Source organism: Mus caroli, chromosome 15, assembly GCF_900094665.2.
Source record: "Mus caroli chromosome 15, CAROLI_EIJ_v1.1, whole genome shotgun sequence".
NCBI classification, from domain to species: Eukaryota; Metazoa; Chordata; class Mammalia; order Rodentia; family Muridae; genus Mus; species Mus caroli.
In genome coordinates this window covers 77,795,007-77,813,907 of record NC_034584.1, presented here as the reverse complement: position 1 = coordinate 77,813,907, position 18,901 = coordinate 77,795,007, and the positions used below count along the sequence as shown (strand labels likewise).

Below are 18,901 nucleotides of genomic sequence, written 5' to 3'. Positions count from 1 at the left end.
GCTGCCTCAAGGCTGTGGAGGCAGACGTCGGTAGGGAAGTAAAGATTTTTCAAGTCTACCCATGAGGCACACCAACAGGCAAGGCCAGGGAGGGGATCGCCCAACCCATCGCAAAAGCTTAGGCCTCATTTTGGACATGATGCAAGCCGGGTTTGTAGACATGGCCACATCCCAGCTCCCTCCAAAAACCACAAGCCCTAACAGTATGGGGGTGCTCAGGGACTCTGGGCTTCAGATACACAGTGTGAAAGGGATGTCGATTACCCCACCAGGGTCAATTTATAGGTCGGCTTCCAACAAGGCTGATGCCTGAAAAGAACATGCCTGGTCTCAGGGCCACTGTACTGGGGTGATGGGCTTGCTTCATGTACCATGTCCCCATAGCAGTTGGTGTCCCTGGGAAGGTCCCAGGGCTCTGCCAACCATGGCATCAATAAGCAGCCCCCACCTGCTCAGCAGCTCCAATATATCCCAACCCTCCCACACTCCCAGCTGCAGCCACTGTCCCTGTCTCTCACCACATCAGCTGAGGCAAAAATGGTGAGTTCATTTACCTTGCACCTGATGGCGCATCTGAAGCCTCCGAACCGCCTCATTCAGGCTCACAGAGGGCCTCTCGGTGCCTCTCCGTTCAGTGAGGCTCACCACCCTGCTCAAGGTCACACAGCAGGGAGTATGTGGAGGGGGTGACCACATACAGGAGTCAACTGCCTTTCCAATGTGTAGAAACCTCAATGGGTTCTACTGTTGGGGGCAGGGCGGGAGGCCTAGGTAGAAGCCCAGAGTACCTGTGTCTGTGAAGGGACTTGCATCTGGAACTTGGACCATGGGCTAAGACTTGTGGGTCCCAACCCCTTCTGTGGCTGAACAACCCTTTCACAGGGGCCACTTAAGACCATTGGAAAACACAGATACTTATATTACTTCATAAATGTAGCAAAATTGCAGTTATGACATAGCAATGAAAATAACTTTATGGTTGGGGTCACCACAACGCAAGGAACTGTATTAAAGGGCTGCAGCACCAGAAAGTTGAGAACTGTTGGATTATGAGATGAAGGCCTTCTAGACTTAAGGAATAACACCATCAAGTGCCTACTAGGGCTGGCACTGTCCATGGTTCTGTAGAGAGACCATCACCCTGAAGTATCGAGGCTCCCAGTCTCCAGTTTTCCCATCCATAAAGTAGGGACAGTGTTACTCGGGCCTGGGGCTGCCCGTCTCAGATTAGAAGAAAGGAAAACACAAGAAACTGGCTGAGAACTGTGACATTGTTGTTAAGCTCCTGTGAACTCCCACTTGGCTTTGGAGGAAAATGTGCTTTTCAACAGGAAACCTGGGAGGCTGAAATCCCCAAATCCTATCAGCAACTTCAATTTGATTTGACTTTCATTGGCGTTGACACAATAAAACACCATTCCTTTTTACTCTATCACAGCTATCTTGCTAAATGGAACTGTTTCCCTGTCTGTAATGAAGACAGTAACCACGCATCCCTCCAGACGCATCTGTGTTGTCCAGTGGCCTGGGCTCCTGTGGCTACTTCATTTCAAACTGATTACAAACAAGTAAAATGGAAAACTTAATTCCTCACTCACACTGGGATTTCAAGGGCCTGATACTCCCATGAGTCCAGTGGCTCCCATGAACAGCGCAAGTACAAAGCATTGCTACGACCTCGGAAAGTTCTGGAAAGTGCCAGTCTAGGGCCTTGATACTCAAGTGTGGTCCTGATGGGGGTAGGGGCAACACTGATGTCTTACAGGAGAAACCTTGAGTTCACTGGGAACCTGCCCAGCAGAGAGCCAGATAATACAGTCTGAGATGAGCCAATGTGAAGGCAAACGAAAGGCCAGAGCCAGGCAGAGTGGTATGTGCCTATAATCTCAACTGAGGCAGGAGGATGGCACACTTGAGAACAGGCTGGGCTGTAGCTTGTGCAAAATTAAGACTTGGCCTCAAAAACAAACCAACACAAGCAGGCAAAATGGCTCAGTAGGTAAAGGGGCTTGTAGCCAGGACTGATGACCTGACCTAATCCCCCAAAACCCTCGTGGGGCGGAAGAGAGTCTTGACATCAATGCATGCATGGCCTTCAGACCACCCTACTAAAATATAAACAAAAGGATGGTTTTAAAGATTTAAAACAAAACCCAGGGACTGGAAGGATGACTCAATTGGTAAAGTATACACTACACACACACAAGCATGGAAACAGTTCACACACACACACAAGAAGCTGGGCAGGGCATTGTGGCTCAAACTGGTAGTTGAAGTATGGGAGGCAGAGACCAGAGGACCTTTGGGGCTCCATGGCCAGTGATCCAGGAGGATCAGTGAGATCCTGCCTCAAAAAACCAAGGTGGAGGAGGAGCACGTCAGGAATGGCAGCTGAGACTGACCTCTGACCTCTGTAAGCATGTACACACACATGAACCCCCCCCACATACACACACTTCATACACAGAAACACATACACACATTCACCCCCACAACAGGAACCACATACACGTGTACCTTACACACAGAAACACGTACACAGGAACACACATATACCTCACACAGGGAAACACACACACACATACATACATACATACATACATACATACACACACACACACAAAGGAATGCACATGCATCTTAGACACACACAGAAACACACATAGGTACATACTTACATACACACACAGGAACACACATATACATAAATAAATGTATACACAAACATACAGGAACACATTTATATACACATATATACACAAGAACACATACATGTATATACACATACATACATACATACACACACAAAAGAACACATACATACACTCATACACACCCAGGAACATACAACATACATACATGCATTCACATACAGGAATACACACACATACACACACACACATATATATGTGTGTGTGTGTGTATGTATATGTGTATATATATATATATATATATGTGTGTGTGTGTGTATACATACACACATACATACATACATACACATATACAGGTACCCACATACATACATACATACATACATACATACATATATACATACATACTCACATACAGGAACACACATACAGAAGAACATACACAATCTCACAATGAATAGACTGGGATGGCAGACCTCTCCCCTGAGAAGAAGCAGCACTATGCTGAGAACAAGGACTCCAGCACCTGCCACCTCTCTGAGTGACAGCCTTCTCCAGAGGAAGTCAGGCCCAGAGCTTCTCAGGAGGCTGATGCTGAGCCCAGGTGCAGATTCTGGTGCAGGGCGCTGAGAGAGAGAAAATCTTCCAGGCATTTCAGAGCTCTTGCACAGGGACATGAGACTTTAGCTCTGTGTTGGCCAGGATTTCCTGGCTTCCTGATTATTCCTGTTCTGGAATATGATCCAATATGAAAATGACATTTTAAAAACCCACGGGCTTATTTCACATCCAAACACATCCTTCCATGTTTGTGCAGAAGAGGAAGCATATCCAAGCAAGATTCACTTCCCGACTCTGAACAAGCAGCTGGCTAGTTCTCTGCCACATCAGGACGGTTCATCTGCACAGCCAACTTCACTCATTTCAGAATCACTTAGGAGGTAACTGAATATGCCTGCAAGGCAGTCCAGAGAGGTTTAAATGAGGAAGGAGGACCAACCCTGAACATGGGCAGCACCATTCTCTAGGCTGGGCAGCACCATTCCCTAGGCTGGGCAACACCATTCCCTAGGCTGGGCAGTGCCATTCCCTAGGCTGAGCAGTGCCATTCCCTAGGCTGAGCAGTGCCATTCCCTAGGCTGAGCAGTGCCATTCCCTAGGCTGGGCAGTGCCATTCCCTAGGCTGGGCAGTGCCATTCCCTAGGCTGNGCAGTGCCATTCCCTAGGCTGGGCAGTGCCATTCCCTAGGCTGAGCAGTGCCATTCCCTAGGCTGGGCAGTGCCATTCCCTAGGCTGGAGTTCCAACCTGGAGGGGGGGGAGAAAGCAAGCTGAGCACCAGCATTCATCTCTGCTTCCTGAGTGTGGACATAGCATGACCAGATGCCTCACATGATGGCCACCCTGCCTTCCCTGTTGGATGATCTGTGCCCTGGAAGTGTGAGCCAGAATGAAACCGTCCTCCCTGGAGCTGGGTTTGTCAGGTATTCTTGTCAGAGTCGTGAGAAAACATTGACTAACACACACTCCCTGACCAAGAACTAACTAGTGTAGATGAGCCCTACATGAGAAGGAAGGTCAGACCACATGTCACGATCACACTGTGTCCTCCACCCAGAAGGACAACACATTTATCACTGCAGAGGACAGTCACCTGTCCCCCATGCCACAACTAGGAGGCAGATGAGCTGGGTCTTAAGCCAAAATGGTCCAACCTGGTCCCAGCATCACCCTCCTCTGTCTCCGCATCCTCTGGTCTTCTTGTCCTCTTGTCTTAATGCCTCTGGGGTGGGTGGGTGTCTCAGTCAGTTCCTACCACTGTATCCCTCAGAATCTAGCACAAACTGTGGAGTCAGGGAGGTGTGTATAGACTAGATGAAATGGAAACACGGCCACCAGTATGTAGGAGCTTTAGTCTTAGGTTCCCTGCAGTCCCACAACCTGTCTGAGCCTACCCTCCCACAGTCTAAACACTACCCAATGTCCAAGCCCACCAAAGTGCCTCCTGCCTGAAGCTTTCACTTCCCGGACTTCATTCCCACCCTCACTGGGCCTTGGCTTCCGTGAATGTTCCCTCAGCCACTCAGTGGATCTCCCAGTCCTTGTACCTGCCCAGAATGTGCCAGGACATGGTCAATACCCACGCCACCCACTCTGCTCCACCTTCATCTCAGTGGGTCCTAGACTCTCCTGATGTTCTCTGCTCCAGACCACCTTGTCCTCTCACAGCTCTGGCTGTGTATGCTCTGCCCTCTCCCTTGGCTTCACAGAGACTCACAGCTGAATCCCCAGTGTCTGGAGTTGAACCCAGACAAGGCGCTCACCTAATGCCTACCAAGTTACAGACCCTGAAAACTGGAAACCGAGTACGAAGGGTGACCATCGGGATGGGCTGTAAAACTGCCAAGAAGTGGAATCTCTGGGCAGTAAAGATGCCGGTGAGAGAGTGGCAAGGAGGAGGCAGGAGGGGGCAGAACAGAAGGGGATGTGACAGGAGGAGCGGGGCAGGGCAGGAGTGGGGCAAGGGTGGGGCTGGTATCTGTGGGCACAGTGGTGGCACGCTGATTGATTTTACTATCTATAGGAGGTGAAGATGTTATGAGTAACCAAGTAGAGGCAGTAGAAAAGAATTCCCAAACCAGCAGGGGACTTCAATCAGACCAAAAGAAAGCGGGGGTGGTGTGGGGGACAGGAAGCTCAAAATGAGTGACAGAAAGGGACATGTTTTATACACTAGAAAACACTAAACAAACTTTTGTGATTATCCAAACATAAAATCCTTTGCCAAGATCCTCCCACAGGGAGAGACACCGGTGGAACCCTGGAGGTGAACCCAGAGCTAAATGAGAAATGTCAGTGGAAAGAGACATCACAGGGGCCGACATTGGCAAATCTCCATTTCCACTGTGCCCCACCCCTACCCCGGGAAGCTCAAACCCCAATTTCCACTCACAGAGCCCAAGCATTGATACTTCCAGTTTCAGGTGCTTGTTTTTAAATCATCATGAACACTGAAGTGTTTTTATTACACCATTATTGGTTTTGTAAGACATCCTAAACCCTCTGACATAAGACAAGATACAAATAAGCAAAAACTAAGTCCTAAACCATACTAGAACTGCTGGAGTCTGGAGCTCTTAGAGGAATACAATTGTCTTATTTAAACTTCATTTTTGTTATAATTGTTGTTGCTGTTATTTAAAGAGAGATATTTTAGATTATGGTCCTAAAAAAAACCCATAAAATATACCACAGTGGACCACAGTACACACACACACACACACACACACAACCCTTGCGGGTCTCATTTCATTTGAGAAACCATTCTGTTGTAAATAGGTAATTAGCGCTTAAGCACACCTTTCAAGGGGCTTATGCATTAACATGAAAATACTGTAATTATGGCTAGCCAAAATTGCCCACTACAACCTCCGATCTCAGCTCTTTCATCTTTATTAGAAGTTAATTTTCTCCCTTTTAGCCCCTAAAATACAGTTTGGCTTTGTAAGGTTGGTTTTTTTTTTAAATAGAGAATATAGAAAATTATTTTTTAGGTGAATCCCAACCCCTACAGCATGAGGCACACTCTAGTGGTCTAGACTGGCCCCGCCCATCAGTCACTCTCTCACAAGCTGGTGACAGCGACCCCATCAGAAGCCTTGCCTGACCGAGTCTGACAGCAAAGCTACCAGAGAGGATGCCAAGCCACAGTGGGAAAGAGAGCGGTCCCTGTGATGGTTCATGGGGCTGGGACATTGGCCATACCAGCCTGGCAACTTGAGTTTGATCCCCAGAACCACATAAAGATAGAGAGAGAAAGCCAACCCCACAAACTTGTCTGTGACCTCACAGAAACCTCTCCACACAGAATAATACTGTTGTAAAAAAGGGGGTGGGTAAAAAAAAAACACGTCACATACTTTTATAAAAATGACCTCATGTGACAAAGTGGACATGGGACATTTTTAAAGGCCTTTAAAAAAAAAAAGCAAATTAAATAAATCAACAAGAAACAAGAGTGAACTACAACAAACTGTAATATTCAGTCCTGAGTCTTGGCTCCTGAAAATGTCTGAATACTGACGTAGTGGGCAACAGAATGAACTAGAGCCCAATTTTGTAGCTAATGTACACACTCAACAATAACTATTGTTAGCTTTCAAGAAGACAAGAAGGTACATTGGCTATTTATTTAAATTTATTCTTTGAGATATTTATACAGGAATAAAATATATTTTAATGATACCTCCTCTATCGCTCCACTATCATTCCCCTATGCTCAACTTTGTGTCCCCCTCTTCCTCCCTCCCTCCCTCTGTCTATCTGTCCTTCTGCCTGTTGGTCTGTCCACCTGTCTGTCTGGCTTGCTTGCTTACTTGCTTGCTTTCTCGTTATTCCTTTCTGCTTAACTAGTGCTATCCAGATGCATTTAGTAGGGCCATCTACTGGAGTTACTACAACCTATCAGGGGCCATGCCCCCAAGAAAAATGACTCTCCCTTTCCCACCTACCTGCAACTGACAAATGTCTCCTCATGTGGACTGGGGTCTTCAGGACCCCCCAGCTCCCTCCACGTGCTAGAGTGTTGACTAGCTTGGTCTTGAGCAGGCTTACACAGGCAGCTCCTGTGAGTCTGAGCACATACTGTGGTTAGATTTTTTTTTTTTTAACTAATGTGTCCCCACAGGAACTTTATCCCATCTTATCCTCTTACCCTCTTAGCAAGCATCTGATCAGTGGTCCTTGCTGATGAGAGGACCAGGCATCAGTCTCCTCCTGTCTCACCTTTAGTTTCTCTTCCCTGGCCCTGGGCCTCTGCACTGCTGGGTCAGTCTGAGCCACCATAGCCTCTGGCCAGCACTAACTGCAGCCTCCCAGGCCCAGCAGCCTCTGTCTCCTGCATTATATTCAATCTCCACCCTGCAGCCAGTGGAGATCCCTAGCACAGTGTGGCCTGTCCCTCCCTCAGAAGCTCTTGGTCACCTCAATGAAGCTAAGGTTTAACTCCAGAGGCTGCAGACAAGTGGCCTGCATCTGGGCTCCCAGCAGCAGAAAGTTCACAGCTAGATCTTTCTCAGCTCCAGCCCCTCCCAGAGGGTCCTTCTAGGCAGCCCCCGCCTCAGTTAGCTAACACAACTCTGTGAGTTGATTGGAGTCTTCTGTCAGTTACTAAATGGTTCCACCCTCACTTGGTTAGCTGTCACAACCTCGGGGGTGAAAAGGAATACTTCCATGTTATTGTCATAGAATCTTCATATCAGAGAGCACAGAGATGTATCCACTGGGCTGAATGAAGTCCCCTGCCTGTCTCCACAGCGAGGTGGGAAGGACAGACCCCTCTACTAGCTTATGCTGGGGTGGGGACATCACAAGATTTGTGGACCCCAGCTGCACTGGGATCCTGGATGGGACCAGGAAACTCTAGTCTTATAACCAAGGTTCAGGACTCTCATTTGATTGATATGAATGGGAGGTGGTCAACCAACTGCTTAGAACAGAGCCACAAGTGGCCCCAGGGACATGACTTCAAGTTTTCTGGGTCCTGACATAAGCATAAGGCCTACCCATCCTGACACCCCAGCACTAAGAGCCCAGCCCATGCTACCACACAGGCAGTTACGAGTGCAGATGCCCCCAGGCTACTGGGCTAAAGTGGCCATAAAGTACAACCAGGTAGCCATTGTGGGAGTGGAGAGGGATGAGGGCCTGACACTGGAGTTGGGACCAGATGCACACACAGATCAGAAGCACTCTCAGGAGTGGAGAGCCTCGTGTCTTGAGGCGTGGAGACACAGAGGGGATAGATAAGAAATCAAGAACTAAAGGAATCAGATGGAAGTGGAAATCTGCCCAACTTCTCGGGTCAAGAAGCCGTGAGCTACAGAGCCCCTCCCATCCAAGTCCAAGACTGGCCTCCCAAGAGGTGAGGGACAACAGGGACCACCTAACCAGAGACAGCCAATCAGAGGTGACTGAAGAGGACCATCCAACTACAGCATCGTCGGAAACATTTTTCGAAAGGAGTAATTAGATTATGTAGACCATGAGCTGAACCCACTATACAGGGGGCTGGCAGGGCCAACCTTCCTGCTCCTCCACCGGCTTGAACTGCAGAGAGACAGAAACGTGCAGGCCTTGGGCCTTCAGCACGGTCACAGCAACATCACAAATGAGGCGATATCCAGACCCCGGGTTTGCAGTAAATCTAGACTTCCTCCCACCAACCCCCCACTTCCTCCCTCGCAGATTTTAATTAAGGGTTTCCTTGCAGAAGACGGAGCTCTATTTAACTAAATCCTTGGCCCCCTTTTATATTGTCTTCTCTATCGTTCGATGCCAGGGTGCCAGGAAAAGTTAATTATAACTTCTAAACACTCCATTAAGCCCCCCCTCCCAGTCTTCCTCCTTTGCCCGAGGCCGAGTGACTAAATCAGCTGGTTTGTTGTGCCCGCCACAAACCTCGTTCTGATTTTAGCCTCCATGCTCAAGGCTAAGCAGCCTCGGCTGAGCTAGCCTGGTCTCCATCTTCAGGCCTTCAGGGGCCCACAGGAGCCCACAGGATGAACAGGAGCCAGGTGGGCTGGCTCACCCAGTGCCACACCTGTTCAGCAGGTGAGTGGAGAAGGCCAGCGGGCCAAGAGGACAGATGACATTGGGATCCAGACAGGCAGCCACCAGCCACTAGTTACGTGGTAAGGTGCAGCTTGCTCTGCAAGGCATGGGGGTGGGGCAGAGCTCTGGAAAGTAAAGACAAGCCTAAAGGCCTAGTGATGCCTGTGAGGAGGAGTCTGGGGCAGCCTGAACTATCCATTGGCCCTGGAGAAAGCTGGAAGTATCCCACTGGTCTGGGTGGGATAAGAGCTGGGGCACTGCCTGTGGTTGAGAGGGAGAACAAAGGAACCTCCCCATACACACACACACACACACACACACACACTCCATGGGTCAGGATGGGGTTCCAACAACATGATAAAGAAGCAGAGGGGGCCCAGGACACAGGAGGGAAAACTCTGCAGGAGTGTCAGTGAGGTGCCAGGTACACAGAACAGAGGCTGGGGGCTGGGATGATGGGAAGGAAGGGGCTGCTCACCCTAGGACGTGCCAAGGCCTGAAGCTGCAAATGGGAATGAAGGCCATGTGCCCCCAGCCAGGAGCCAGGAGGCAGTCCCAGGCAGCCCGGCTATGAGCTGGTATTTTCGCAATAGGAATCTCACCTGGTGTCCTCACCTGGGGAACTCTGAACCAACCAGCCTTGGGGAGGGAAGGGACTCTGTGCTGCCTGCTGATCACTGTGTTGCCTGAGGCAATGTCCTCAGCCATTTCTTAACTTCTGACTGGGACAGTTACACAAGAAATACGGCACTGCTCCAAGGACACTGATGGATACCTGTCCTGAGGAAAACACAGGACATGTGGTACCTCAGCCTGTCTCACTGAGTCTCTGTGCTAGCTTCACACCTCCTTCCTGTCTAACAGGAACTGGCCTGGAATGGAACTTCACATCTTATCCCTGAGGCCAGCAGGTGGCGAAGACCCTGCTTGGGGTTCAGGTCCAGGATGTGGGAGGTAACACGGCCTGCAGGCTAAGAAAGGCTCTGGGTACATTGGGGTGACTGAATAGCCAGGGGCGACTCTTGTCCATGCTGTCCATCCATCCCTCCTGGATAGGCACACAGCACCAGTCACCAGAAAGACCAGGTCTCCTCAGAGCCAAAAGCTCTGACTTTACCTGCTGCAGAATAGCGCTCGCTCCCCTGAAGGAACTGGGAGAAAGCGGGGCCGTGAAGAAGGGAATCTCCTGATCCTGCCACCCAGATGGCAATTCTGGAACCTTCCAGAGTTTCTGCCCGTGATGCTGCCACCCTGACTCACTATCCAGATCTGCCTTTGGAAAGCCATGGGGACCCCCCCCCCCGCCACATCCCATTAAATCAGAAAGCCTCCATCACGTTTAGAATCCTAGCCCTACTTCCTAGCCAGCTCTCCTCAATGCATCCATTTTGTTTTCTGACCCACCTCAGAGCCTATGGCAACCATGCCCCCTCCAGCCCACAGCCTTCTCCACTCTCTGTTCACCCTCCAGCCTAGTCTGAGGTCAGCTTTGCAGGATGTCCCATGACCGCCCAACCTGCAGTACCACATCCCTGGGTCCCCAGGTCAATCCTCAGCAGATTCCTGCTTCTCTCCGTCAACCCTCTTCCCACCAGACGGAGCGGGGCCTGGGACCTTTCCTCTTCACTGTCTCTGCACCTGACACAGGCTGACTTTCCTATGGATGGATCAGAAGAACACTTTCTTCCGGCCGTCTGTTCTCTGTCTACAGAGACGGCTGACTGCAGAGATCACACGTCAACACTCGGAAACGGAGTCTCGGAACTTTCAGAAATAGTTGACATGAATTTACAGCCAGCCCTGCCAGCTCACCTCTGCACAGTCTCCCTCCTGAGCCTGCTCCCCTCCTGTCCTAGGGGAGTCCTGATACAGCAAACCGCAGTTCGCAGAAGCACCTGTGACACGCACTCCGCACTTTTCCAGTCCACGGAGCTTAACGGTCTCTCCCACCCGCCAACCAATCTGTCTTTGGGGGTGGACAAGGCAAAGGGAGCCCGACCACTATGCTAAATGGGATAACTGGGGTCAGAAAAGACCTTCAGCTGTCACGGTCTGGCCCAGGAAGCAGACCCTGGGTGTCTGCTGCAAATGGTGAAGCCACACGTGCTACTCCTAAGAGTGAGAGAGGCAGCAAAGAGCCTTGCTGCAGAGTCCTACTGCCCGAGTTTGATTCCCAACTCTGCCACATACTAGCTGTGTGACCTAGGGCGAGTTGCCTCGCTTCTCTGGACCTTCGTTTTCTACTCTACAGAGTGGAGCTAACAAGAGCTGCTCCCTCCTGTCATCAGGGCTGAAGGAGGTGATTCTGCACAAGAGGGTACAGAGTTGATGCTCAGGAAACACGTGCTAGATACACATGCACTCTGTTCTCTCTCTCTCTCTCTCTCTCTCTCTCTCTCTCTCTCTCTCTCTCTCTCTCTCTCTCATAACCTTTTCACCAAGTGGCTAATTCCTGGCCCCGGCCCTGGATCAACACTAGCAGGCAGCTCCCTGCTCTCCAGTCTGCAGCTCACCCTATACAGTGACAGTCCTGGGCTCTCCAAAACACTTCAAGGCAGCCAAGGAAAAAAGACCCTGTGGAAAGAAACCTTCAGGGTCCATGCTTTGCCCCCAAACCATCTGACCACACCTATTGAGATTCAACGCTTCTGTCAAGGCCCAAGCCTCCAAGCCAAGCCCCCCCCCTTGAAGATTTCCCTTCCCTGGTGAAAGCCACAGCCCGCTCCCATGCTCCCTTGGTCCCTTGGTGACCCAGACCCATGGACCACTCAGCTGAGTATCTGAGCCACACTGCAGGGCCCGTGAAGTCTCATCTGTCAAGACAGGGTGCGAAGAGAAATATCTCGACAAAACAAGAGCCTGCCACACAGGGCCTGGCCCATGGCAAGTGTCTGGCCTGCGGTGACCCTCACCCAGCCAAATAGAGCCTCTCATCTTTTGTCACTCATAGCAAAAGAGATAAAGCACTCACCTGGGCATAAAGAACCCTGAAGAAGGCAGCCCAGAGGGTGGCCAGGGAGACACCTGGCTGTCGCTGGCCTTGGCTACACACTCCCCTACCCTATCCTTCACGTGTCTCCAGCCCAAATGAGGCTGGATTAAAATTTCCCATTTGGAAAAAAAAATCAATATTTAAAATGCCAAGCTTGCCAAGTGGAAGCAAAGCCTTGCTTGTAAATATTTGTCTCCCCTGGCAGAGCCAGGCCTTTCACTCGCTGCAGCTACCCACCTCATGGCCAGCCCCTGCTCCACAGCTCCCAGCCAGCTGCACCATGGCACACCCAGGGACTGCAAAGGACTGTAAATTCTGGCAGCCGCAGTGGCAGTCACCGGGGAGCTTCCCATGGGGAAGGATCGACACATCTACGTCTCCTCTCCAGGACAGCAGGCCTGGGCACCAGGCTACCCAGGAGCCATCCATCTGCCCACCCCTCCCCAAGGCAGACACAGAGCCACCTCACTGTGACTTTTCCACAGATTCCAGAACATGCCAAGTCCCTACCCTCAGTGTTGGGAGAGGAGTATGCTAGTTTCTCTCTTTATTAGTGAAAACAAAAAGCACCTGGACAAAGTTGTGCCCGCCATGACCTGCAGGGCCAGGCTCTGCCTCTGCCTACACACCAGCTGCTGGCCACAGAAAGCACAGCCTTAGGTGCCTATATCCACATGGGGCCACCCATGTGAGAGCAGAGGGCTGTCCTCACTGGAGGATGAACCACAAGCATATGAGTAGAGAACCATCCCTGGTATCACTGTTCCCAAAAAGCCATTCACCTCTCACCAGCTCACTCACTCATTCATTCATTCATTCATTCATTCATTTACCAGTTGCTTTGTGAGCACCTATGCCAGGCACTCAGGCCTGAACACACATGTGGACCAGATACACGGGAGCCAAGCCCCTTTAGAAGTGTCTCCATGACTGTGACAAACAAGTCAGAGTCAAGATCAGTGTTGAAAAGGGGGGCCCCAGGTGGGACGGGAGAAAGGTACAAAACCCAGTCTGAGAAGGCAGGGAAGGCTCCCCAAGGTGGTGGATAGGCCCAGACCCAGAAGGTGCAGGACAGGGCAGGGCAGGGCAGGGCAGGGATGACACCCAGATAGGAGAGGGCAGCTCCAGATATCACATCCTCCCAAACACACCAAGTGTGCTCAGCATGCAAGACCTACCCAGCCATTCATTGAACTTCTTCACCTCGCTTGGGAGCCCCAGTTCCGTGAAGTCCCCAGCGTGGATCAGCACATCGCCGTAGGGCATCTGAATGGGATCTGTCCTTGAGTGAGTGTCAGAAACACAGACAAAGCGTGTGTAGCCAGGTGGCTTTGGGGCATCGTGAGGCACTGGGTCCACCCTGCAGGGAGAGAAGAGGCTGCAGGTTACTGGGGTCACAGGGTTGTGACCTGTGGGGCGCTGGGTCTCCAGAATACAGCCCTTCCATGCTCCTCACCCCATCAAATCAGTGTCCAACTGAACATGAGCCTTCTAGAGGATCCAGCAAAATGTCCTTGTCCCCTACGCCTCAGCTTCCCCTGTCCCATGGTGTAAGGGTTAATCTTTGCTGTCTACTTGGTGGAATTTTGAATCACCATGAAAACACAGGCCTGAGAGGGCCTACGAGGATATTTCCCCTAAAGGTTTTATCCTGAATGGAGGGGGCTCCATTGGAGTTCCAGACTGATTTTTAAAAAGGAGAGGTGAGCAGCACCTGTCATCTGGCATCCAGCACAGTGTGACCAGCTGCATCTCGCTCCTGCCAAAATGCTTCCCCCCCACCTCCCACCCCCCTGCCATGACAGACTGTATCCTCGAACCGTGAGCCGAGATAAACCCTTCCTGTTTTAAGCTGCTTCATCTGTTATTTTTTCTTTTGTGTTTTATTTTTTGGTTTCTTTGTTTTGGGGGTTTTTTGGTTGCTGTTGTTTGAGTTTTGGGGGGTTTTATTTTGTCATAGCAACATGGGAACCACAGAGGACGACCATGAATGTCTGATCATCGTGACCACATACAGCGCCTAAAATTACAGCCGAGCTGTTCTGAACGAAAGCAGCGTTTCCAGCTTTGCTCACAACGTTTGGGCCTGTAGAGATTTCTCTGGAGAAACACTCTGTCTCCTGTGCTAGCTGTCTCTGCTTTGGCTAGAAGTCAGATTTTTTTTTTCAACCTCTCAAAACCATCTTTCACCCCCAGGGGCACTATTGCTGCGCTGACACTGTGTAGCCTGAAATCCCTGATCCATTCAAGAAAACTGGTCCTGAGTTTAGCACTCATCACAGTGCAAAGGATGCAGAAGTCCCATCTCCAAGAAGAACAGCAGAGGAGGGGCCCCAAAAGACCGGTGACAGTTTCAGTCATTTTGATACCAAGAGCCTTCTGGGATTGTGCAAGACAAAGACCCCTGCAGTCAGAAAAACTAGGTTCCTACGCCCAGCTCAGCCACTGTCACCTAGACACAAGCAGAACCCATGGCCTGGGTTTGCACCTGAGCTAGAACATTCCAGAAATGAAAAGAGCATAGCACAAGCTACATCCCGGTTCCCAGGAGCCCCAGCAGCTGGCTGAGGACCCCACCATAAGCCACTCATCCTGTGTTCTTCACAGAGCATATAGGCATCCTGGTAACTTCACCAGGCTCCCAACGCTTAAAAACAACACGATGACATTTCAACAAGCAGCCCTCTCCAAACGAGTATGCCGCTGGAGGAGTCGTGTTTAAATCTAATTATGCGTCAAACCAAAAGCAGTACCGTATCAGTTACATAAATACTTTTAAAGACATCTTTCTAATTATCCTTTTTTTTTCAGACAATATACTTCGAAGAAATTTAATTAACACCTTATGAGAGACATGGGTTCAGCATGCTAATGTGCACGAAGCATCCTCCTGCTGGATCTGCAGCAGGTGGAGGGACCACTCCAGCCTCTCCCCATCCCTCAGGCACCACAGGAGGAAGCACCCTTGGTCCCCTCTGGGGGTTGTTAAGCCTAGATGGAGCCCCAGTAGCTTGGAGCTAAGCTGACTGGGAAGACAGAGAAATTTTCCAAATGAGTACAGTAATGGGAGGCCAGGAAGGCGCTCGGCTGACGCTGGGCTGGTACTGGGTTGGAGCTGAGCTCTTGTCTCCTCTTTCCATCCATGCATCCTGTGTTCAATTAGCACAAGTCCTGAGGACCTAATTGGATCCCTCCCCCCTCCAAGCCTAATGAGGACCAGAGGGATGAACAGGCTAGGATCCTGCCCACCAAGAGCTACCGATTTGACTAGGATGTGACCCTGTGGTTCCCAGTGGTGATGAGGCAGCAGAAGGGTTGAGAATCAGAGAAAACCACCGCTGCTCTGGGTTCCTGGAAGCGTCCAGAAGGAGGCAGTGTATGAACAGCTCTAGAATGGGAACCTTCTGGCAATTCTCACCTTCCCTGTGCCCTCTGGGACTCAGCATCTTCTCCCCAAGGCAGTCTAACAGGCTGGGGGCCAGGGGAGGTTTCCGCCTGTGCTTTCTGCCCATCCTGACAGTGCTGACTGGACCACAGCAGATCACACTGGACTACTGGTGGACACAGGAACTCAGGTAAACCAAATAAATCCATTTGTTCTCCCACCCATTACACACGCACACATGCACCCCGTACATACGCACACACACACACCACATACACACATCACATCACACCACACACACATATACACACCACACCACACATACATACACATACACACCACCACCCCCACAAACACACACACACACCACACACACACAACACATACACTCACACATCCATACCACACACATAAATGCACACACACACACGCATACACATACACACACACAGACATACATGCACACAACACACACAAATGCACACACACATACATACCACACACACAGTCCACACCCTATCCTACACATACACACACACAAACACACACATACAACACATACATGCACACATCTACACCACACACATACATGCACACACACAAATACACATACCACACACACACACTTTATAGATGCCATAAAGTTATAAAGATCACCTCAAAAAGATCAAGAGAAAGGAAGAGGGAAGACACTGGGAGCACAGTGGGATCCAGCGGTCTCCTTAGAAGGCGACCTGGCCACCAGGCAGCCAAGGGCTCTCATCAACAGGGACGGCTGTGGGAGCCAGAGCTCTTTAATTAACTTTACCTTATTTCCCTGCACCCTGAGGCTTCTGAGCACAGTGAAGACAGAAGCCTAGAGATCCCCAGAGAGCGAGTTAAAGCCTCCTTTCCCCAGCTCAGTTCTGCAGCAAAGCTGTTTGCCCAACCTTGCAAGAAAAGAGAGCAAGCTTCACTCCCAGCGTCTGGGAGCTCAGCACAGACTGAGCAGTGTCTCTGCATTTGCTCTCTCCCCCTTCTCTCAACCTTCTTCCCAGTTTTTTGCTGGTATTCCCCTTTTACAGATGACAAAACTGAGGCTCAGGGAAAGGCTACTTCACCCACAGTCTCTGCCACGGAACCAGGGGGTTAGGGAGATGCTTCAGTGGGTAAAGTGCCTTCAACTCTGTTTCCCAAAGCTATCCTGGACAGCACATACCTGGTGTCAAGGACCCACAAAGGCTTCATGTGTTGCCCCTCAGTTGCCCCAGAGAAACATGGTGCTCTGAAGTCTGAGGTTCCTGTAATGCATGCAGCCATGGAACTGGGCACGGCTGTGTTGCCTGAGGATTCTGAAAATGAATCCTGAGACTGGAGACCAGGACAGGCCGTGAGTGGTCAGCTCCATGCCACACAACTGCCCCGACTGTCTTGTCTGGTGCTCTGCCTGAGACGGGCAGGTTCCAAGGTGACCTGGCCAACCTGCCCACACACATCCCGTGGCCTGTACCTCTGCTTCCTCCCAGCCTTCAGCTTGTTGGTCCTTCCAGCTGGGATGGCGCACTCTGCATCCCTCCATGATGTAGCACCTCTGAGCTGCAGACCCTCCTAGGTCCTCAGGGTCCTTCCTGGATGCATCCTCCCTCCCCTTTCCTTCCTTCTTCCCATCTGCTGAACTAGGGCCCAGGCACAAGCAGGGGCAGAGATGCCTAGCAACCAATCCCATGTAGAAAAGAGTATCTACATCTGGGGCAGGGCAGGGCAGGGAGCTTTGGAGGTTTTCCTGGAGAGTGACACACACAGGATGTCTACAGAGTGCACAGGGTCGAGGGCTATACAAGCCAGGGAACAGCCTAAGCAAAGATCTGAGGGTAGGGCTGCAGAGAGGACTCAGCCAGGAAAGCATTTGCCAAAGGAAACAAAAAAAAAAAAAAAAAAAAAAAAAAAAAAAAAAAAAAAAACCTGAGTTCAATCCCTAGGACCCGAGGGGGAGGTGCATGCCTGTAATCCCAGCTGGGAAGATGGAGGAGCATGGACTTAGCCTTAGCGGTAAGATCCAGGTCTCCAAAATCCAGGTGGACAGCTCCTGAGGAGGCACACCTGAGATTGACCTCTGGCCTCCATGTGTATGCATACACACACACACATACACGCACACGAACACGTGCACACTGGCACACATGCACACTGGCACACATGTGCAAATATGCATATATATCATATACACACATGCACACACTTGCACAAACAAGCAAGCATACACATACATACACACATGCACCTGGTCACACATATGTGCACACATGCATGCACATGCACACACATATGTTGACACACATGTGCACACATGCACACACAGTCATAAACACACATACACAAACACACACAAGACCTGAAGTAGGAAGAAGGATGGAAGATTCAAGAAGCAGAAGCAGCTGCTGTGGCTGTGCCCAGGCATGCAGGAAAGGGCTGAGCCCTCTCCTCCTGCTTTGCCCCTGGCCCCTGCCCAGTTCCAGGCTGAGCCCTCTTCTTCTCAGCTAGTGAGCAGGCCTTGCTCAGTGCCCAGGGCCAAGTGTGTGTCCTGGTTCTATGCACTCCCCTTCAGAAGTCCTGGTCTTTCCCTCTGCAAAGAGTGGATCAGGTACGAACCCAGTCAAGTGCCAGGACAGGGACAGAAGGTTCCTCCTAGCCTTGCTCGCCCAATCCTTTCTCTACATTCTCCAGCTCACAGCACAGCCTGAGGAGCCCAGATGACATTTAAGGGTCAGTCCCATATCTCCAGTGACCCCAAAAGGGCAGAGGGGAAGAGCTGTTTGCTTAATACCAATTACCTCCACCCCAGAGACACTTCATGGCAGACTGCAGTAGCCCGTCCCTCCCTTCCATTGCCCACTGTTACCCCTGCATGTCCACAGTCTTGATGCCTGGAGTGCTCTCCTGAGAAGCCCCTGGGGTTTCTCAGTCCCGAGATCCATAGCTACAGGCCCCAGCCTCAGACAGTCATCACTCAGACAAAGACAGACTAGTTACCAGCAGGGACTCAGGGGCAGCTGAGTAAATCAGCTCAATCAGAGGCCACGTTGAACTGTCACTGTTATTATTAAATATAAATTGTGTATTTATTAAATAGGACCACCGCTCTCTCACCCCTAGAGACAAAGCCCTTGGCAGTGATGAATCACGAGGCAGGGAGCAGCGATCATCCTGTATACCTCTCCTGGAGGCAGAGTGGCCACTTGCCAGGGAAATCCCCCAACAGTCTGCGGACCTCAGATCTGGAGTCT

General features: G+C 50.6%; 1 protein-coding gene across 4 annotated transcripts in view; it reads right to left on the bottom strand.

The window, feature by feature from the left end:
- Mpped1 (metallophosphoesterase domain containing 1) overlaps positions 1-18,901 on the bottom strand; it is a 78,891-nt gene that overhangs the window by 45,312 nt on the left and 14,678 nt on the right. For all 4 annotated transcript variants that reach the window (XM_021183538.2, XM_029470158.1, XM_029470156.1 and 1 more), the window contains exon 3: positions 13,432-13,613. In XM_021183538.2, the coding sequence (XP_021039197.1) occupies positions 13,432-13,613 (182 nt within the window). The remainder of the gene's footprint in view (positions 1-13,431; positions 13,614-18,901) is intronic.